The sequence below is a fragment of the Strix uralensis genome, chromosome 1, assembly GCF_047716275.1.
Source record: "Strix uralensis isolate ZFMK-TIS-50842 chromosome 1, bStrUra1, whole genome shotgun sequence".
Taxonomy (NCBI): Eukaryota; Metazoa; Chordata; class Aves; order Strigiformes; family Strigidae; genus Strix; species Strix uralensis.
In genome coordinates this window covers 18,840,532-18,863,904 of record NC_133972.1, presented here as the reverse complement: position 1 = coordinate 18,863,904, position 23,373 = coordinate 18,840,532, and the positions used below count along the sequence as shown (strand labels likewise).

General features: G+C 42.2%; 1 protein-coding gene across 2 annotated transcripts in view; it reads left to right on the top strand.

Moving 5' to 3' along the window:
- Positions 1–1,497: 1,497 nt before the first annotated feature.
- The window catches only part of DCLK3 (doublecortin like kinase 3), a 30,746-nt gene continuing 8,870 nt past the window's right edge, over positions 1,498–23,373 (top strand). For both annotated transcript variants that reach the window (XM_074858272.1, XM_074858262.1), the window contains exons 1-2: positions 1,498–1,636; positions 15,469–17,357. In XM_074858272.1, the coding sequence (XP_074714373.1) occupies positions 1,567–1,636; positions 15,469–17,357 (1,959 nt within the window). In that variant the 5' untranslated portion in view covers positions 1,498–1,566. The remainder of the gene's footprint in view (positions 1,637–15,468; positions 17,358–23,373) is intronic.

The following is a 23,373-nucleotide window of genomic DNA, read 5'->3' as shown; positions in this document are numbered from 1 at the left end:
TACCTACTAGATAGCCCTGGCCAATAAATTTTATCCAATTACACCTGTGGCAAGTCCAACTACTTCTATGGGGATAGAGTATATTTTCCACAGAGACATCCTGTTTTATTTGGAGATTTTCAGAGAAGAAAACACAGCTTCCTTCTGTAATTTGTGCCAACAATTACTCATGCCCATTGATAACATTTCTAATTTGAATTTGCCCAACTTCAGCTTCCAGACGTCGACTCTATATTATTGTTTTCCTCTGCAAGGATAAAGGGCCTTTTAATTCCTGGTATTTTCCCCTATGAAGGTATGTAGGTGCTGTTATCAAATTGCGTCTCCTTCTTAGTATGGCAAATGGTCTGACTTCTTTTCATACAATCCTTAGAACAGCTTTGTGGCTTGCCACTTCACATAGTTTCCAAACAACTACGTGTGCCAGATGCGTAGCCGGCATCCCATGGGCAGCCTGGATGCTGCGGCACGGGGAGATGAAAGTAACTCTGTGTTCCTCCTCACCTCCTCATACTTTACGAAGACGTTGGGCAACCAGTTTGTTGATGCGTCCAACATACGCTTTATTTACAGAATCACAGAATCATCTAGGTTGGAAAAGACCTTGAAGATCACCTAGTCCAACCATTAACCTCACACTGACCGTTCTCAACTCCACCAGATCCCTCAGCGCTGGGTCAACCGACTCTTCAACCCCTCCAGGGATGGGGACTCCACCCCTGCCCTGGGCAGCCCATTCCAACGCCCAACAACCCCTTCTGGAAAGAAATGCTTCCTAATATCCAGTCTAACCCTGCCCTGGTGCAGCTTGAGGCCATTCCCTCTTGTCCTATCGCTTGTTCCTTGGTTCAAGAGACTCATCCCCAGCTCTCTGCACCCTCCTTTCAGGTAGCTGTAGAGGGCGATGAGGTCTCCCCTCAGCTTCCTCTTCTCCAGACTAAACCCCCCCAGTTCCCTCAGCTGCTCATCATCAGACCTGTGCTCCAGACCCTTTACATCGCTTAACACTTGTCTTTTTTAATCCAGGCCAAATTGGATGATTTACCAAGCCTGCCTGGCATGTAAGGGGCTACAACAGACGTTGTCTGCACTCGGGGGGGGGGGGGGGGGCTTGCAGCCGCGCCTCGCGTCCCGCCACCCGGGGAACACCCGCGGGGACGGGTGAAGCCCCACGGCACAACCAACTCCCGTGCCGGGCGGGTGGGCGTCCGGCTGAGGGGGGAAACGAGGACTCCTCGGTGGCCGCGCCCTGACAGAAGGGCGTCCCCGGGGAAAGGCGGGGAGCGGCTGCGGCGCCGGGGGAGGCGGGAGAAGAGCGGGCGCGGGGGCGGGCGGCCGCCTGAGGAGATGGCGGCGGGGAGGCGCGGGGCTGCCCCGGGAGGGCGGGCCGGGGAGGTGTGACCGCTGGTGTGGCCGTTGCGCGGCGCCGCCTCCCCGCCGGGTCCCCTCCTTCCCTCCCGCCCTCTGCCCTCACAGCTGGGAGGCGGTGCGGAGAGACCGCCCGTGCGGTGGGGCGCGGTGCGGAGCGGAGCGGGCAACCCCCGGGCCGGGCCGAGCCCCCGCGCCATGCCGGCCGCCGCGCCGCCCCCGCTTCACCCCGCCGCGGGCTCCTGCTGCCCCTACGGTCACTGCGCGGGTGAGTGTCCCCTTCCCTCGACCCCGCTTCCCGGGGGGCACTCCCCTGCCCCGGGGAGGTCGTGTGGGGAGGATGGGGGAGAGCCGGGGGCGCCGCGCCCCGGCTCCGGGGAGGGGGTGAGGGCGGCTCCGGCGGCGAAACTTCCTCCGCGGGTCCTTGCGGGGCTGCGCTGAGCGGGGGGAGCTGTCGGTGGCGTTGGGGCGTGAGATGGGGCGGCTTGGGAGGGACGGAGCAAGGAGCGGTGCCCGCAGGGCGGTGGGACGGAGGCTTTGGGAGGGAAGGAAGGCTTTTAAAAAAGGGGGTCCCCGAAGGTGCGAAGCTGGGGTTGGTTAGTCCACCGCGCTCCTTCAATCACTTGTATTTTTGATTAAAGAGAAGACACAAACGCTCCGCTTTGTATCGTGGTGGAAACTAACGAAATGGATTCGTCGCGCAGCCCGTGGGAAGCGGAACGAGAGGCTGCTGCCAGCCGGGGAGAGGGTCCCTGCTGCTTCCCAGCGGGGCGCTGGGGGTGGGGACAGGGTCTCTGTGCTCCCTTTGCCAGGCCGAGACACCCCCCCAGCAGCCGTGCGAGGGGCAGGAGCCAGCCTCGAGGTCCGAGCGTGGAGCCGGCGCTTGCTGTTCCGCGGCGTTACCCCGCGCTCCCATAAAAATTGAAGATTGGAAGTAACTTGCGCTCTTGGTAGCCGGTGTGGGTGCCGCTCGCTTGGCGTGAACGCTCGTGGGCTGCTCAGAGAGCACCGATGCGCTGCAAAAAAAAAAAAAGTAAATAACACGCGATGTGGCGATTTTTTTTTTTTAAGCTGTTGCACAGCTGCGTGTTCAAACGCACTTTAAGGGTGGTGAATTTTCCCTCGGCTGGGAAATTACTACAGCTGGAGCTACGCGGGTTACAGGCTCAATGGGTGGGGAGGGCTGTGGTGTCGGATGGGGGTGCTGTGACATGCGGTAGCCAAACCTCACGGGGGAAGAATGCCGGTTGTGCCCTTGTCTCCCCTGACTTCTGTAGTTACATCAGTTATGTTTGCTCCTATTTAATAACAGAACAGATATTTATAGGAAAACTGCTCCATAACTTTTCACTGCACGGCGTTATTTTCTACCTTCCTCGGGTGCATTCAGTACACAATGTCAGCAGGGCTGGCCGGGCCACTGATTTGAGCCAATGGACCAGTTTTCAGGTTGTGAGACACGGTGTTTGAAAACAACCCGGTAAACTGAAACTTTTGCTATGCTGTGTACTGAAACACTTCATTTTTTAAAAAAAAACCCCTCGCAACAGTATAAGAAAATTCTGGCTTCTTCCTCTGAGCATTTGGATTGCAACCTATATTGTTTGAGGGGATAACCTAAGAGTTTATCACCAAACCAAATCATCGTGCATGCTTTTGCTCTTGGCTTTATATAGAAATGAAAATGTATGTATATGCATGTTTGCATGCAACTTTGTCTTCTCACCTCCTTGTCTACTTTTTCTTTAGCCCCCCCCCCTTTCTTCTTGACACTTCTTGTGTTTTTAATATGGTCTAAATGCAGTCTTGACTCTGAAATGTTGAGAACCAGCAGAGTCCCAAAACAGTCAGCAAGTGAAACCAAGTTTAGAAAACATATTATTTATGTAGTAGAAATACAGTTATTATAGCAACTCTGTCATGCTCTTCTCAAGAGGTGGCTGCATTTTATATCTTGGGAAGCCATCCTGTGGTTCTCTGGATAAAACTGATCCTGCAAAGTTAGAATCTCTTTCTTGCAGTGTAACAGGCGTGGATCTCCTGAAATGGCACGACTCTTTCCATGAAAATTTTTGTAGGATGTTGGGCGACATTAGCTGAGAGCTAGCTTCTGGTAAATCTCCATCTGTGGTTCATTAACCTGAATTGGTTAATTGGACTTAAACTGTCAGCAAAGATAAGATAACTTGGTTTTAATTCAAGATATTGGCAGCTGTTCAAGCCTCTGAATTTGAGCTGTGCTAAAGTTACTGTGTCTTCATTGTTTGTTTGGGTTTTTTTTTTTTTTTATACTCAAGTTAATTACCTCGGGCATGCTAACCTGAGTTTTGAATGTATCTTTACCTGGTAGTGTCACTATATGCTTTGTATCTGTCTGCACTGCTGCTTTTTCTAGTCATGATCTGCAGAGTTTCACAATTTTGGCATCTGCGGGACTTTCAGCATGTGGTGACTAAGGGAAGTTGTGTGGGATTCATTTCCCCATTTCTAAGATTACTTAGCTTTGTTTTCTGCAGAAAGATCTATAGTTTTGTAGTTATCAGGGAAGCTGGTGATCCTTCCTTATTTTCCAACAGCTCTAGGTCAAATTGAGTTGGTATCTGTCAATGGTTTTCCTCTTTTCCTTTGGCTTTCCTAAACATTTAACAACATTTGAAATCAGCATTATATAGATTTTATTGTAAATATAATTAGCATCAGAACATTATGGTGACTTTAAAGCCCCAGTTAGGTCTGATCCAGATCTCACCGAAGGTAATGTGAATCTTTTAATTAGCTGCAGTGCAACTTGGATCAGAGCTGAAAATGTAGTGGTTGAAAGAGGTGAATGTGATGTTTCCCTTCTTAACAGTATACTGTTTTCCAGGTTTTTCTAATTTTCAGGGTACTGGGTCTGTCCTTCTGGAGTCTTCACCAGATACAAGAAAGAATGAAAAAAGGAGGGGGAGCTAGTGCCTTGATTTGGTCTAATGTAAATTTAGAGTTTTGATAATGCTTGCAAATTGTTCATCTTACCTAGCAGTAGTTTGCCTTCACCGCAAATGAAAGTCAGGCATGTTTACCATCTTCCCTTTGTTGTTAGTCTAGTTTACTCAGTCAAATTATTGTAAGAATGCAAAACAATTATTTATGTCATATATTCTTAGAAGAAACTCTCGGTAATCATTCTGAAAACACCATCTCCCACTCAATCAGTATTGCTAGCCTGCACATATACTCCGTTTTTTTAGTTTTCTTGTCACCCCAAGTAATATAGTTAATGGAAATGCTGAGAACTGTCTGGTGTTGTGAAAATCCTGATCTTTCTGCTTGTCATCATGCTTTTAAGTCTAATTAGCATTAGCTTAGAGTTTTCCCTGAGAAACCCATTTTCTTTTATAAGTTCTGCAAAACATTTTATTTTGCAATGTTCACTTTAATACATGAGTCTCTTCTGAAAAAGTGGTTCTATAATAATGGGGTTTGGAATCCTACATTTATATGCAAGTTAACCTCTCTTAAATGTGCCAAATTTCCAAAGAAAACTTCTGGGTAATTGACCCTTTTGCAAACCAGATGGAGAATCAGACTCTGGCTGGGTCTTTGCTTTGGTTATGCAACAAGGTTATTGGTAATAAAGGATCTAGAAGCCTAATTAAACCCTCAGTGACACCTCTGCAAGCTCTCTTATTTTCACTGGGTTTGCTCAGTTGCAACTGATTAGTCATCAAGTTGAGATTTTAGGAAGCAATGCAAATAAAATCTCCCACAAGAAGAAACACAGTCCTGCTCCTTTGACTGAGGCAATGTTGGCTAACAGGATTAAAAAGCAGTGAAAGCTTACTTTGTGATGAAACATGAATAATTAATTTGAAAAATATGGTAGTTCAGGAGTCAAGAGCATCAACGTGGAAGTGAAACTCCCTGTACACTGAGCACTGAGAAACACATGGAGGGCTTTGCCAGATGGATCCTGGCAAATATCACAGTTGTGTAAGATGTTTTTGTTTCCCTCTGTCAGTTCTGTCCCTCTCCTGAAAGATTCTTGATGGAAGGTTCTGGACTGCAGAGCTCACTTCCCTGGTTTCTGGGGCAGACCCTAAAGCTGTCAAACTGCATAACACAGCCATGGCTGTTCCCAATAAAATACACAGCCTGTCATCTTTTGAAAGAAATCAAATAAATGAGCAGTTTCATAATATTCTTTTTTTGGTTTTATGCAGGGTAACAACTTAAACTGAGCCTCACACCTCCAAAGGCACTGATTCATTTCACGTGCAGTCTTACATTTCACTTAGTCTTTACAGATTATGCATCTGTATACTTCTTTAAAGGGCTTTCTTTATGCTTGCTTTTTAATTTGCTACCCTTAAAATGTCAGAAAGCAGATAATGAAAGTGGGGTTCTGCTCAAAAAAAAAATTTAAAAAAAATAATTTATGGCACTTGTGACTCATTACCAGACTACATGAAATCTTTACCTTCATCTGCTGCTCTGGGGGTGATTCAGCTCAGTTTAACACTAACACATGGCAATAGCCATCTGTGTTTGCTGTAAATATTTTATTTTTTTATTACAAATGGCTTGATTTAGAAAATCCTTAACTATACAGTGGGGTGGCCGTGGGCCTGCAAGGGAAGGAGGTGAGCGCCTGGGAAGGTAACTTTTGTCCAACCACTGTTGCAAGGTTGGAAAAGGGAGCATAACACTCGGAGAGCAAACCAGGCTGCCCTGCAGCAGTCTGGACCTTGCTGCTCCTTCATGGGGGGAGCTGGACAAGAAAGGGCCAGGGCAGGCTGCAAAGGGGCTCTGAACACTTAGCAAAGTGGAGAGGGGAGTGGGAGAGAAGCAAGGAAAACCCTGAGTTTATCTTCTTTGAGGAGAAAGAAGGAAAGGTGGCTGATAAATGTTATTTATCCCTTGTGGTTCTCATACAGTAAATATGGTCACATGTTGCTGCATGCTGAGCCTCCTACATGCATTTCACTGCAGGATGTCACCCACAGTGGGGCTGGAGGTGACACAGAGGCACCACCCATCCTCAGAATGGAAAAATCCAGAGCTTATCTAGCCATAGTGAGGGATCCAGTGAGGGCACCCCTCAGGCTCCCTCCCTCTGCTGAAGTCCGGCCAGCTACACGGTTTTCTACCCAGGCTCTCCCTTCAGACAGCCCTCCCCATCTTGGGAACACCTTTGCTACTACATCTCCTTGCTTTTTAGCTGCTCTGGTACTCTTTGCCTTCTAGGATCTCCCACAAACTCAGAGGTCTGTGTCCCAAAACCAACAGTGAAAAGCGAGTGAGAGAAATGGGCAGGGAAAAGGAAGTAGAGTCCCTTCTTTCTTTCTAGAGTGAAAGACTGGGGAAGAATGAGAATGGGCATTTATGGGATTAAAAGAGTTGGAGATCTTTAGTTTCCAGTTTGCATGACATAATGGATGTTTATTCTTAAAATAAAAAGCTTTTACTCTTAAAATAAAAAGCATAGATGTTGAAGATATGGTGCATGATGCAAAGTTTTGAAGTCATCTTGCCTGTCCTTATGAAGTCAGGGAGTGGGTACAAAGGTGTGCATCTCCCGTACTCTTGTAGTCTAGGACAAGCCATTAAGGACGTTTTCTTTCCTCGCAGCTGACGCTTTGGCACTTACTTAATGGTACCAGACATATTTGGCCGGGAGAAACTTTAGTTCTGTTAGTGACGTGTGGGACAGAAGGAACCCAACTTGACACACAGCTGAGTTTGCAGGACTGACAGTTAAAGGAAAAATAATATTGCATGCAAATTTAAGCATGCTTGATGTGAAATTGTGAAAGATAATGAACTTGGAATCCTGTCATACTAATTTTATAGGATCTTTTAGGGCTAAAACTGTACATTTATGAGATAGAGATATTATTGTGGTGTTTTTTTTTCCCTTTTGGTAGATGAGCCCAAATTTGGTTTTCTTTGGTGAACTTAGAATACTGCCTAAGCTGCTGAGTGATTTTAGTTTCTACAAATTGGGTTAGGTTGGGTCAGCGATTGATCTTCATTACACTAGTGCAAATTGGACATGGGATGTGCTGGCATAAGTATGACTGGAGATACCCATTAGGGTAGCAGAAATGATGTTATAGAAATTAATAATCTTTTTTTTAAATTTTTTTTTTGTTCATTGTGACAGTATTAAAACTGTTCTTGGAAGATTTAAGCTGATAAACAGTATTTGTAATATTGAACATGGTTTTGTTTTCCTTCTGCACCAGTAGCTAGTGCAGATAAGAATTAGTGTAAATACCATGATGAGTTGTTTTTTTAATGTAATTGGATAAAATACACTTTGGTCTTCTAAAAATACTTAGACTGTACTTATTTTGTTTAGTAAACCATGTTTATAATACCATTTACTGCCTTGCCATCAAATGTATTCTGAACACATATGATTTGTTCAATGTATCTGTTCAATGTATAAAAAAAAATTTATTTCTACGAGGCCAGGTACTTATAATCTAACATTATTCAGGTTACAAAGTCAAGCCTTTATGACTATTTATTAGCAGTGCTGTCCCCCCAGTCTGTGTTCCTGTGCATTAAGATATAAACATTAATTACACTATCAAATGCTGCTTTTTTCCCCCCAGGGTCTGTGGTGGCTCCATCAGTGCATACGATGGACAAAGCTTACCTAATGAGCATCTACTTACTCTTTACCCTGGCTGTTCGTGCCTTTCACTGCATGCTTTTTGAACCCTGCTGTTAATGCAGGCTTATTAACTTGTGGGCTTTTCCATCATGGTTATTGCTACAGCAACAAACATGGATTAGCATCTCTGTGACACCTGTAAAGGGAGGTCATGAACTGCATACCCCTTTGCAGCCTGCCCTGGCCCTCTCTTGTCCAGCTCCCCTCATGAAGGTGAAAAAAACTAAAGTCAAAAGTACTTTAATTTGGTGAAGAATGCAACTTGAGATGCCCAGGTCCTGAATTTTGGGATGACCTAGCATTTTCTATGTGTTGTGTTATATTACCTTGTGTCTGAAGTACCTCTTCCAGTATATTCTCTTGCAGCTGTGAGCACTGAGCAGGTTTGCGGATCAGGTCTCAGGATATTATTTTGGCCACCAGAATGTAATCCTCTCTGAGAAATCTAGATTAAATCGATTGCTTTGAAACTCTATAGAATTGGTTGAGAGAAAATCCAGTTCTTCAGGGCTGCACTGCCTTACTCAGAGAAACTATTCTTCTTCCTGTGTTCTTTCACTACACACTTTTCAGCTCTTCTAATTACAGATTTTTTTACGGCACAGTCCTGATTCCAGTTTATCTGTAAAAGAGGATCTACTGTACCCTGGAGTAGACACAGTTTAGAAGTGCATGCAGTTTTTCTGATCTTGTATGCAAGGAGGAAGTGAATTCAAGTCATGCTGATAACTTTAATTTTGTCTTGTCTTAATGATGACCTTGGTAATGTTCTTGTAATGTAGTCACCTGTTTGTGCGTGTAGTTTTTCCTGTGAAAAATCAAGGTGAACTAGTATGGTAAGTGACAGCAAAATCAGGTAGATGTCCTTACGAAGAGCTGCAAGGGAGCAGACCATGTGAGGACAGTTCTGTTGCTGGCTCTCAATCCCATCCCTTTGCCCAAGTTCAGCATCCAACCTGACTTCCCAACCTGCTCTTATTCTCACCCTCACATTTTACTGCTACCCTATTACAGTCTCCATCTGCTGCCACTGTGTCAGCAGAGTTCATAGAAATTGCTATCAGCCAGTATCAAAGTTCATAGGAATTGCTGTCAGACAGTGTCTAACTATGGGCCTATTTGCTCCATTTCCTGCAGTCTGTCCCAGACCCTCTTATAACTTCTTTTCTCTTACCCTCCCAGGTTGTTTAGTCTGGAGAAGAGGAGGCTGAGGGGAGACCTCATTGCCCTCTACAACTACGTGAAAGGAGGTTTCAGAGAACTGGGGATGAGTCTCTTTAACCAAGTAATAAGTGATAGGACAAGAGGTGATGGCCTCAAGTTGCGCCAGGGAAGGTTTAGACTAGATATTAGGAAGCATTTCTTTCCAGAATGGGTTGTTAGGTGTTGGAATGGGCTGCCCAGGGCAGTGGTAGAGTCCCCATCCCTGGGGGGGTTTAAGAGTCGGGTTGACATAGCGCTGAGGGACCTGGTGTAGTTGGGAACTGTTAATGTTGGGTTGGTGGTTGGACTGAATGATCATCAGGGTCTTTTCCAACCTAGACGATTCTGTGAATTCTTCACTGGGTTTCCTTTTTCAGTGTCAGTGTCTGGCCCTGCTATGTGCTGGTTGGATTCTGGATGGTGATACCAGGAAAGCAATACCCCTTTCAGTTCCCTCTCCTATTCCCAGCCCTCCTCTTCTCCCCCTGCAATTTCCAGCTCCCTCTCCTAGCTCCTACTGTATTGTGTCTCTCCTTGGCATTTCCCCAATCAACTTCCATTTTTAATCCCTTTGCCGTACCCTGTTTTATAAGAAATTTCTAATTCTGTCTCTTTGCTGGGCCAATTTGTCTTCCATAACACATGGGAGGACAGAGTGACCCCCTTCTCCCAATCCCCTGATTGTTTGTCTCTGTGTACATGTTTCCTTTGTTAGCAAAATCCCTGTGTTCCATGTTTTCTTCCAGTCTCCCTTCTGACAAGCCATTTCCAATCTCCTCTGTTTCTGTTAGTGACTCTCAGTCTCCGTGTGAGAAGCCTAGCTGCCTTTACTGAATCCCAGACTTTTGATTCAACTGCTCACCTTCCACTTTTTCTTACTAACTTCACTGTCTCGTCCTGACAGCTGGTGGGGTTTTTGAAAGCAGCCAGACACTGACCTCCCACTGAAATGGCTTGCATAATACCTCTGAATGCCCCATTTTCAGATTTTCCCTTCCTTCATGATCTGCTCTGTCTACTCTTGTCTGAATTAAACAGTCTCTACACAGAGGAGCACTCTGGGATTGCCAAGAAGACGGAGACACAAACTGTCTTCTTAGTTCTGGTGCTTGACCCTCCTCTAGCAGTTACTAAAGTAGCTATTACAGTGGAAAAGACATTTTGAAGCTTGGCTTGAAGCATGCTGGGTTCCTCAAGGTCTGCCATACCTCTGAGCTTTGTGAGCCTTTGGAGCTTGCTCAGGCTGGAACTAGCAGGGACTGTCCTGCTACGTTTGGCACTGTCTCAATCCAGTCCTTGTGAAATTTGACTTTCTTTTTCTACTCAGGATTTTATCTGGACAAAACTGACACGGTGTGACTGCCTTTCCTTGCTGCTGAAATAACCATCAGTCCTGCCTCAAACAAAATCTCTGCCCTAAAATGCATGGCAGGGAGGGAAAGAAAGAGAGGGTGCTACAGCTATGGCTCTTTAGAGAAAAATTCACCTGTAGTGTTTCCAACAGTAGGAATGTAAATAATGCCCATGTAAAATTTACTTGCTGTAAAAGGATGCCTGTGATCATATTTTGTTTCCGTGTAACTAATTTAGTACACTGAGTCTTGTCACACTACTACTTCAGTCTTGGGCACTAACAATGTGCCCTAGCCCTGAAAGTTGCAACATTTAATAATTTACAGCAGGAAGAGGAGATCAAGATTGACATACTTCTAGAGGACTCAGACTGCATCCTGGAGCTGACTGCTGATGCACACTGGTAACCTGTGTGAACTACATACTTGGCTGCTCTGAGTTAAAGACTAGAGCATTCTTCACCCTTAAGTACTTTAAGATACTTGTTGATGCTTTGACATGAATTAAATGTTTTGGGTTCCAATTAAGATAATTTTTTTTTTCCTATGGTCTTTGTTTTGCATGCCCTCAGCAGGAAGACCTTTTTAGTGATATTCTTTCCCATCCTGTTTGAAACAGTATTTTGTTTATGATATATTTGGACTAATATATTGAAATAACTCCTAGATACACAATTTCTGTCATGTACAACTTTACTTGCATGAAGAATGCTGCTAATGTTTTCATGGGAGTTTTCATGGAAAGCGGAGGCTTTCACATTTATCCAAGGCCCTCTAAAGAAACTGCAGGGCTTAAATAACATCATTTTATTCACAGAAAGCAATGCCATAACTAGATCCTATTTCAGTGTTGCCTTCTGTTTTAAATTGTGTTGTAATACTCTTTGTAAAAATTTAATTCCACTTCAACCTGTGACTTGGTAGCAGAATTAGCTGCTGAGTAAACCATTCAGTTAATTACTGAAACTGTGATCTCAAGCAGGAGAACCAAGAAGGAATGCAAGATGAGTGGCATTTTTTTAATTAACGAACAAAAACTTATAGACGGGTCAAGGGAAGAGATAAGTTTTGAAGGACAAATGGCAGCGGTGCATTTTTAATTGCAAGAATAGGTGACCTCTGGCAAACCCCATTACTCTGCTGTTGTAGAGGGTGTAGCCAGGCAATTCCTTGAGATAAGATTGGTTGAAGCTCTGTATACACACCTTATTCAGAGCTTAAGTCTTCTGAATTTGCTTTATTTTACTCCAGGTCCAGAGTATGAGTCAAAACCCTACAAGGAAAGGTCTCCTAGAGGAATTTTTGCAGTTTCCCCCCATGCCTTCCCTCCTGCTCAGTGGGATTGACTGTGACTATCACAAATGGTTTGCAAATTGGCTTTTAAAAATGAACCACTGAAGCTGTGCTCCCTGCAGCAAGCATTTTTTCTCCAGGGAGCACTTGTGCTCTGATCAGTAGGTGCTAAACTTCTTGTTCCTGCTACCTGTTTGAGTCCTCAAATTTCTGTGTGTCCCATCCTCCTTGCTTCTCTAGAGACTTGGTGTGATCGTTAACCCTACAAGACCATCATGTCTTCATCATCTGGAGCTCTGTTATCGCTCTGCGAGTCCCAGTTTTCTTTCTTCTGTGCCCACGTGCACGGCTTAGGTGGCACGCATGGTGCCCTTCACCAGCCATGCTGCATTATCCCTGCCCTTCCACAGCAACGGTCCTCAGCCATGCTGCTCCCCTACAGTCTTCTGCCTTCTTAATCTTTTGCATCATCCTGTATATTGATACTTGTGATACACAGGCATGTATAGATAGATGTGTATATGGATAAAAATAGACAGATACATGCATACATCCATCCATACTAACATTTATAAGAAATATGTATATTTGATAATCATTAGCTCTCAGTAAGACAGTAAAAGAAAAAACACATTTTATTCTCTGATGTATAATTTGCCAGTACTCAGACTCATTGAAGTGTTTCTGATCCCATCTCCCTCTTCCTCCCTCTCCCACTTGTATATAAATATGGAAACAAGGTTTTGAAGCAATATAAATTCTAGCTATAGGATTTGTGTATGTGTGTGACCTTTGAAGGCTTTCTAGAAATGCTGCTTTAAGTGTGTGCACTTTCCTGACAGATTGAGGCTTGCTTCATATGTATCAGTTAAAATAAATATAGCATAACTGGAAAATAACAGAAACTATGACTGAAATAGTGGTAACAGGCTACTGAAATTAATTTTTTATTTTATGTAATATATAGTCATTGTGACCACCACTTTAACAAAATTTGACACTTTCCTTTTTCTCAGGAAACATTAGGAGATTCCTTTATGCATTGATTTAAGCATTCATGTAACTTCCTTTTTCACCTTAGAAAAATATGCAATATTATTGCCAGTTTAAAAAGCACAAAAACACATTCCTGGATTGTTCTTAATTACATAAAACTGCTCTTATTCCATTAGTTATAGAATGAAGAAGGAAACTTGGTTTCTGTTTAAAGCTTGGCTGATTTAGTGAAGAAAGGAAACATAATTGATGTTTGGGTAATTGAAACAATCAACAGTGCAGCCAGGCACTTGAAATGAATGGTTTATAGAAAGGTGTGATAATAGCGGCTTAGCTGGGAGAAACATAATCTGTGGGAAAAGTCATTATTAGTGCAGCATTTTTTTAATGTTGTACCAAGATTATAAACAGGAAAAATGTCATGCACTGTTCCCATAAGCAAGATAATGCTTTGATGACAGTGGGTATGTAAGAATCTGGAAATGTTGATTAAATTCAGAGCTTTGGCAGTTCCTGGTAACCAACATCTTCTGGAGTTGATTTAGATTTCAGAGAACTATTATTACATCTGAATTTTTTGTTTTGTTTTTTCCCCATTCACAGTAGGCTTTATTCTGGGTAGAATGTAAATATCTGATTGCTGAAAAATCACTAGCACATATGTAGTCATCTCTTGATAACAAGAGATCATCCTTAAAAAGCAGAATGAAGACAGAAATAACTTGTACAACCACCAAGCATTAGTCACACGTAGCTCTTATATAATGCTTACGTCTTCAACCAGCGTGCTGGCAGCTGGGCTTCTTTGTGATATTTATTTGGAGAAGAAGGATCTGTCTCATTTGGCAGAGGAAGAAAATGAAGCCAAGAGTTAAGGGGCATGCTGGGGGGCACGCAGCGCTGAGCCGGTGAGAGTATTAACAACTAAGCAGTGTCCGTTATCGTACATCGAACAAAGCCGACAGTGGAGGAGAGGTCTGTGGCAGTGCCTCCTCATGTGCTTTCCCTACTCAAACCCCAGCCTTTTGAATGTGCTATTTTTGAGGCAGAGCAAATCAATGCTGCAGCAGTTGTTGTATTTTCCCTTTTGTTTGTTGTTCTAGGTGAGGAGGCGTATTTCCTCTTCACTCTATTATGCCTTGATGAAAAGGACAAATAAAAATACATAGCTTGAGATACTGAAAATGGCTTTTCAGCAGTTGAAACCCAAAATGTAGTAGGCTTAAGCTTGCCAGAACTCTTGAACACATGTGTGTGAACCATGACACCAAGAGGAACGCTCATATGCGCAGATCTTCCTTTGTGGATTTGCCCACTGCACTGTGACCATATCACCATACTGATGGATGAAAATGGTTGTGATTCTCTGGGAGATAAGCCATTTGTGTATGGGAGTTTCCTTGTAATGGTTCAGTAATCATTCTGGCTGCTTTCTTTTGGCTTGGTCTTGTTATTTCATACATATTGAATGTTTGTTTCCAATTGAAATGCAAGACTATTAAATGGCGTTGGAAGCACTCTATGATCTCATTCTGAAAGTTTATTTCTTGAGGCTGAAAAGAATTGCATTGTAATCAAGTTTTAATCTTAATAAGTACAAGAAATCAGAGTACTTTAAGTGGACTTTTTTATACTTAGCTTATTGTTGTGTTTATAGACAGTGAATTATGTTCTAGGTTGGTTTGTCCATAACCATGTGTTATGCTTTCAGTTCTTCCTTTTCAGAGTTACATGTAGTGAGTGGTGCTGTTTTCTTTGGCTGGTCTTCTAAGATGAAGTATCAGAGGAAAAACTGTTAATGTCCCTAGAGGATATTCAGAACTTTGTGTGATTTTATATAATTTTTGGAATAAAAAAGTCAAACCAAAATATTGGAAAACCAGGACTGCAATTATCAAACAAAACTAAGATGGCCTTTCTTTAAGGGAAAAATTTAAATTACATTACTAATAAATGTACTATAAAATTGCTGTAAAATTATAGCAAAAGTAATGCTTTTAAAAAAGAATCTCATTTATTTAATTTATTATAGAAGTCTAGAAACTAAATGAATGGTCCAGGGAAAGTGAAGAGGAGGTAATTATAAGAATATAAGGTTATGCACACATAGCCATCTGGTAGCAATTTTGAAACAGAAGTAATTAGCTTCTTTTACTTTATACAATGTAATTGTGGAACTTGTTGCCACAGGGTTTACAGAGGCCAAAATTGTAATTGGGTTCAGAAAGGAATTGAGTGAGTTCATGGTAGGTACATAAGAGAACGCTAAGCAATCTGGATGCAATCCTGGCAGAAGTAACCCCATTTTTTTGAGGCTTTTTGGAGATGAGAGAATTTAGGAGAAGGATCTGTTTCCAATATTTTTCCTTTTTAAAAAGCATTTCTCTGTCACAAAGTGCATTTACATTTTCTCACAAACTTGAAAATGTTTGTAGTTGTGTGTATGTGAAGTTACTTCTTTGGTGGCAGGTAGAGTTCTTTATAAGCATTGAACTGACCTACCCTTACATACACTGACATGTAGAAAAACTATTGCTTAGAAAGATCTGATGGTGCAAAATTAGTAATATGCCTGCTCTTTGTTTGCCTTAGGACGCCGAGGCTTGTTTGACCACTCATCACACAATGCAAGCTCAAAAGTAAAAGAGAGGAAGCTACAAGGGACTTGTCCTCCTGTTGGTCATGGAAGCTATGGAAAACCATGTTTGAGTGAAAGCAGTCATAGGTCCCCATTTTTTAATCCCCGTAATGGTTTTCACACGATACATTCAGAGCACAGTCCTGTGAAGCCAAGGATTATTACAGTGGTGAAACCTGGCGGGCGCACGCTCAGAAGGATAACCTTGCTTCTCAACAGGAGATCGGTCCAGACCTTTGAACAGCTGATGGCTGACATTTCGGAAGCTCTGGGATTTCCACGCTGGAAGAATGACCGCGTGAGAAAGCTTTACAATCTGAGAGGCAGAGAAATCCGAAGTGTCTCTGACTTCTTCAGGGAAGGTGATGCATTCATAGCTATGGGGAAGGAGCCCCTCACTTTGAAGAACCTGGAAGTGGTATTACAGGAACTTTATCCTGAAAATCCTTATGCTGCCAGTGCTGCCATTCAGCAGAATGAGGAGCAGTCCCAAAAACTGAAGAGCAGGCTGTATGACAAGGCTTCAAAAGTGGACAGTGGCTTTGATGAGACTGAAATTACCAAGAACTGCAGCAATAGCATGTCTCCCAAACTGGTAGCTGGACATGAAGGAAAAAGTCAAGCCAAGACAAAGCAAGAGGAAAAAATGAGAACCAAAAAAAAGTGGACTAGAGAGAGCTGGGGTAGTGAGCAAGGAGTGAAGCCTTCTAGAAAAACCCGAGAAAGCGAGAGATACCTTAACCACGAGAGGAGTTCTGAGGAGGGATTAGAAGAGAGTTCAGAGGAGGTGGTGAGGTGTGAGAAGTGTGAACAGGAAAGGCAGGCCAGGCAAAAGTTACAAAGGGAAAGGCAGGCTGAGGCTTCATTTGAGAACAGAGATCTGAACTCAGGCGCATGTCAGAGGTACCATGTAGAAAGAAATGCAAAAATCAGGAATTGCCGAAAACCTTCAGAAACTTGTCTGGAAGGTGAGGAAGTTGGTTGGAAAGATAGTGGCTGTAGGAGGACGTGGAAGCCCCTACATAGGAATGTTAATGAAGGGCTGGAGAAGCAAAAAAGGAGCATTGAGAAGGAAAGAGATGTGGAGAAACATGAAAACCATGGGAAGGAAGTAATAAAAATCAAGAAGAATGCTGTAGAAGGGCTGCAGCTGACTCATGAAGCAAAGGAAGAGAATGGAAGTAGCTGTGTAATGAACCAAAGTGGTTGGCTAAAGAAGGACACTCCAAGGGATGCTGAGAAACCATCTAAAACACATAGGGAGGGCAGAGAGGGGCAAAGGTCTAAAGAAGAGGGTGCCAGAAGAGAGGGGAATATCACATGTAGAGAGAGTGACATGACGCGACGAGAAAAAACAGGGGAGCGCAGAGTGAATAAAGAAGAAAACAAGGCTCAGGGATTGGAAAACACAAGTCGGAGGTATGCCATTAAAAACAGGACTGATGTGGAAAAACACTATGAGATTGGCAGAACTATTGGGGATGGGAACTTTGCAGTGGTGAAGGAATGTCGCCACTGTGATACCAATCAGATCTATGCCATGAAAATTGTTGATAAATCCAAGCTGAAGGGGAAAGAGGACATGATGGAAAGTGAAATTCTGATCATCAGGAGTCTCTCTCATCCCAATATAGTAAGCTTAATTGAAGTGTACGAGACAGAAGCTGAGATCTACCTTATCCTAGAGTATGTCCCAGGAGGGGACTTATTTGATGCAATCATAGAAAGTGTGAAGTTCACGGAGCACGATGCTGCTGTCATGATCACTGACCTGTGTGAAGCACTGGTTTATATCCACAGCAAGAACATTGTCCACAGGGACCTCAAACCAGAGAATCTTTTGGTAAGTATGGGCAAACGCATTGCATATGTGCAGGAGTTGAGTTTATTTTCCTTTTAGTTATTGATCCTTGAATATTTTTAAACAAATATTATGCAGAGATAATGCACTGTGGCAGGACTGTTTGGAAAAATGGGTACGATTTTGAAGTGAAATTAACATTAGAGTTTACTTCACGTAGATCAGCTGTGCGTTGCAGATAGCAGTGCTTGCAGATAGAAATTCAAATAAAAATGACGTGACATTTGGTCACTTTGGGTAGTGAGCATTTGTATTTTTCTGGAAATCAGGTCTGTTACTTAGCATCTGACTTTTAGGTATGCAAGGATGAATTTTTTTGCAAGAAGAATGCACTGAATCATAAAGCATCTCTCCTGCAGACCAAAATTTATTAAAATTGCTAATTTAGCTTATTTGTTTAGTGGAATTTTTGTCCACTGCAGTCACACATCCTGCAGAATGCTGTGCTAGTCCTCTACTGTAGTGATTTCTATCTTGTGACAATTTATTTTCTTAGGAGCAGAAGTATGATGCAGTTGTTTGAAATAATCTGACAGTAAAATGTGAGTGTTTTGGTGAAATACAGCTCTGAAGTTAGCTCAAATACTAACTTCATGCCGAAGAGAAAAGTTCTTTTTTCCATCACATTTCTGAGGCTACATTCTTTGCATCCAGCACTGAAGTCAATAGAGTTACTCACATGTGTGAATGTGCATAGAAATGTTTGCAGTATTGACACTTGACAAGACACCCATTGTAGAACAGTAACAGTAAGCAACTCTCCCTTGCTAATCGTCTGTTACTCTTGTACTAGGGTTCCAAATATCCTGATAGAGAGATACCAAATATTTGCCAGTCTCTAACAAATCAGATTTGATCTGCTGGTGGAAGATCATAGTTAACCAGAAAAAAAGGTAGTAGATGATTTAGTCCTATGTGCCATTCAGTTCTTTAAGGGAATTAATTTTGGGAAGAAATCAGTGTGTATTTCTGGAGAAAAGCATCAGGCGTAGCCTGTAGGACATGCAGAGGTTGAACAAGGCTGGGCCTGAACAGTTTGCTCCCAAACCTTTTGACTAACCAAGAACATCTATACTGGGTCTTGCTATGCATCCTGCTCGGTCTGATGAAAACACTTGGTATGTGGTCTGTGTGTAAATAGAAGATGGTGAGTGCAAGTGGCGTGTTTGCAGGAAGAAGTAGGCTTGCAGGCCCTGCCTTCATGCCTCGTTTTGCCATTAGAACAAAACTCCACTTAGAACTGCAGGGCGTTTTCCAGAAGCTGGTTTTCCATTATGAACCAGGCTCTGCTCCTTCTTATTTGTTGAAAATAAGCTAGTGCATGTGAAACACCTGAGACCAGATGCTTCATTTCCTATGTAATCATCGCAGTGGTGCAGGTAAGTAAAGAGAGGCAAGACACAGGTCTCTTCAGGTTGTTTCCACATTTAGTTCACAGCACTGCAAAACAGAGATTGCTGGGCAGTGACAAAGTTGTGTAGCACTGAAATAATCATGTTGCCCCTTCTGAGAGAAAATATTTTTCAAGTACAGACTGGCTCCCAGCTTGTAGGTATTTTGTCATATGAGATCAGTGTTACCCAAATGCTATGGGAAAGCAAATTGTACCTGTTCCATTTTCACCTTGCTGCTAATTGGCTGTGAACACCTGTATTAGATATCGTTTACATAAAGCATCCTGTTGAAAAGTTAAGTCTGTTCAACAAACCAAGTGAGTTTGTAAGCTCTTGATAGTGTTGGATAGCTCATGTGCTATCTAATAAGCAACCCTATAAATACAGGCCATTTGAGCAAGATTCTGGCTTTTCTGACTTTTTAATGTGCTGAGTCTGCCTCCTCAGAGTGACTGGAGCAGTAGCAGCCAAGTAGGAAGGAGAGCTACCACTCCTCTTAACATCAGTCAGTGCTGAACAGTAACAAACAGGATTGAAGCAAATCTGGTGGGTCAGGGGCTGGGGGAAGCCTTCTGGAGAGGATGCATAGTGCTGGAAGTGCTGGCATCCTGCAAGGATGTCCTTGGTTGTGGGATACATCTTGCTTCACTTCAGATTCCTGCACAGCGGGTGTTTAAGTCTGATTTAGTCTCCTTAGACTTTGTACATAGAGGACAGAAATAGGTATGTACTTTTAGATGTTGACTTGTTTGTCCTACTTTGGGGTCTTCTTTTGGTCAGGTGAATCTTGTCCTTTCTTGTCAACAGTTTTTTTTCTCTAACCCTTTTCAGCAAATGGGAGATGGAAGAGAAAAGATCCTTGGTCTGTTTTACAAAGGAAATGCGTTTATTTACTGTAAACCTGCTTTGTGCGAGAATCTAACCCTGTTCCTAATGACTTTTGAACGTACTGGCTAATTTCCATCAGAGTTGACAGAGAAGCAGTAAACTGGGGAAAAAAATATTTCCATGTTTCACGAAAATAAGCAGCTGGGGAAAAAAGGAAAGCTGTTTCTGTCCTTACAGAGGAAAAGGTGGAAATACACTTTGATGTCTAGTGAATTTTAAAATTATTGACACAGGAGAGAGTAGGAAACCTGGTTTAATTATTAGTTCACCGCACAACTGTTCCTCTTATGGAACTGTCCTCTAGTTATAAGCTTCTGTAGCAGTTCACCATCATCCTTTTCTGTTTCCCCCTCCCTCTTTCACTACTGTGTGTGCCCACAGTGATCAGACTCCTTGCAGCATAGCTGTGAGGCAGAAGGGTGGTGACTTGCGCTACAGAAACAAAATCTGTTTGACAGCTGGTGTGAAGACAGCTGCTCTGACTCCCTCCCATCTGCTAACAGAATCACCTCATTTAGGACTAGGTGTTCAGCAAGAAAACCTTTGCTACCAAGGATGAGCAATATGGTGTGTTTGGTCCCACAAAAGAAGTCAGTCACTTCTTTAATGCTACCAGCAGAATTTCCTGGCAAGGTTTTTAGCTAAGGGACTGTTTAATTCTACAGGTGCTGGCATTTCTTGACTTGTGAGAGAGAAATTAATTTCAAAGTGTAGTGGTGTTTTTCCAGGTTATAGCTGTAAAAGACACAAAGTCACCTCCTTGCCCTCTTTTAGGGGGAAGGAAGAGGGAGGGTTGTATTTCTGATTGTACACTCATCTCCTTGTATGCTTCCCAAACATACTAATAGGGTAATTATTTAGCATTCAGCTTCATAAATAATAGAAGTGTTATAGCTTCTTATGCGTTTGAGCTTTTTTCCTTTTTTCCTGCCCTCTTTCTCTCTCAAGTTTTCATATATATGAGAACTTCAAGTATAGCCTTTCTGTCCTTTAACTTTGCTTTTGTGACACTATTTACATATACACAAAGCACTGTCAGAGGTTTTGGAGTGCATTTGAGCTAAAATCCTGTTTCACCAGTTAGTTGTCTAGAGCTTTCAGTATGATAAACCTACATAGGGAATTTTCTGTAAGATTTTTTCATAGAGATTCTTCTAGCTAGCAGCGAGGGTTGTCTGAAACTCAAACATGTAAGCAGTACTTTTTCTTTACCTCTATTTCTAACATACAAAATGTCCCATGGGGTAGCTTGCTTTCATGATGTCTATAAGAAAAATCTCTGCTACCATGTAGAGCATACAGAGAAATACTTATGCTATAAATCATCATCTTAAACACACTGATGGATTTCACAAGGTAGGTATGAATAGATATGAAAACAAACAAGAGCATGAACTACTGGGAGCCATCAACAGACAGGAGAAAAGGAAAAGATCAATTTATCCCTTCTTTGAAGATGAACTTGGCTTTGTATTTGTGTATTACAATCTTCTGGATGTATGGCTGGGATACCTAGAAATCTCCAGACAATATTCTAATATCCTGCTATAGCATCTGTATTTGAGAGAGTAGTGAGCAATTCTGGCTATCTTTAGTTGAAGACTGCTAGATACTGGCTTCCCTTGCAGTTGAACTACCAAAGTAGTTGTATGGCCTAAAATGTCTGTCTATAGAAAGTGTACTGAATGCTGGTCTTCCTTATCTCAACTCTATAGGCAGGTAAGACAAGGCAACACTTTTAAATGGACTTTTGGAACCATTCTTTGTAGTCTTAAATGCAGAAACAGTAATAGCTGTCTCTTAGGTGTCACAGTAAGGTTAATATGTTAATTTAACGTTACCATTTTTGCTTTGTTCTCACCGTTTCACAGAGGACATACTGTAGATGTCAGAGGCTAGGTTTCTCTTGAACAGGTTATACATTTCTGTGATACTTCTGTGAGTAGTCTGGCCTCAGGAAGGAATAAAAGCAACCCGAGAAGCTTTTGTTTCTACAGTGAAGCATATTTGCATGCTCAGGGTGATACCAGGTGACGGAAGGTAGACTGGAGAGTACAAATTTGGCGGTGCAGGGAATGCTCACTCTGCCCAAGCTGACTTTGAGTTGTTCTGAGCATAGTGTTAGTGAAGATGCTGAGGTTTTTAGGCATGCTGACAGGTTACATGCTGTCTTTGAAATGACTGTCACAAAGCTGTCAAAATATACACGTAGTGCATGCTGTTCCTACCTGTTCCGTTGTTAAGTAAAATGAAGACTCAGTGGTTTTGTCCTGGAAGAACAGATGGTGCAGTGTTGCCACCTTGTGCTGTGATGAGAGATTAGGAGTCTGGTGTCCTGATAAAGGCAAATGTACAACAGTGTATTTTACAAAGCAAGATGTTTCCTGCTGATTTTGGGATTGGGATTAAGACCAGTGTGTTCTCCACCCTCCCCACCCCCCTGCTGGTTTCTAAAAATTTATATAGACAGTTCAGTATTATTTGTCTTAGTACAGTAGCATGAAAAATATTAGTTGAAATTCCACATGACATAAATTTCTTATATGATTTTAGAAGCTCCTGCTCATATTTTCATAGTAGGTATAAAATTGAATATTTCAGTTGTGAGTTTTTGTAGCATTCTACCACTATTACTCCTATTGTTAGAATATAAATCCTGTGGATAGATGCAGCTCTAGAATGTAACTTTTGCCTTTGTAATTTATTTTTCAGTTTCGTCAGCTGTGTCCACAGTGCATCATGGCAAAAAACCATCATGAGGTTGACTAATGTAATAGAGAAAATAGCTAAGGCATTTCAGCTTTCTTCTGCAGAAGCTTTGACTGCATGGTTGTAGTAAACTTTATTTTCAGTTTCATACTAAAAATTTTTTTTTCTTAGGAAGACAGAAAAAAAACCAAAATGTATTACTTAATCAAAACTAGACAAGTGCTTATATTTTCTATAAAGAAGATAAAAATGGATTAGCAGGTTATAATGTATTATTTTGTAATGTAATTTTTTTCTTAAAAAAAATAAAATAACCAAAACCTTTTTGCTTAATCAAAATTGTGTGAGTGCTTATAGTTTCCATAAAGATGATAAACAGGGATTAGTCAGCTATAATGTGAGAGCAAATTTTGTCCCCTCTGTGCCCTTAGTTGTCTTATAAGAGAGACCATCTTAAATTTGGCTTTCTCAAGCACTGTCTGATGGCAAAGTATGAGGTGTTAAAGATGGAGTATACCTGTCCCATTATACTCCAGTTTGTCCATTGAAAACTGGAGTCCAGATTTCCTTGGCATTCTTGTAGACATTTTAGCCACTGATGCGTTCCCCATAGTTCCAGAGACAGACCATTTTTCATCTAAAGCAAATTCATGACTTTTTTTACCTCTTAAAGAATATTTGAATATGAGTCACCAGTATTAAGAATACTACATTCTTCATGATTTAGCCTTTGAATATAGAATCATACACTAGTTTGGGTTGAAAAAGGATCTTTAAACATCATCTAGTCCAACCCCCCTTGAAATGAGCAGGAACATCTTCAACTAGATCAGGTTGCTCAGAGCCCTGTCTAACCTGGCCTTGAATGTTTCCAGGGATGGGGCATCTACCACCTCTCTGGGAAACCTGTTCCAGTGTTTCACAAGCCTCATCATAAAAAATTTCTTCCTTATATCTAGTCTGAATCTACCCTCCTTCAGTTTAAAACCATTACCCCTTGTCTTGTC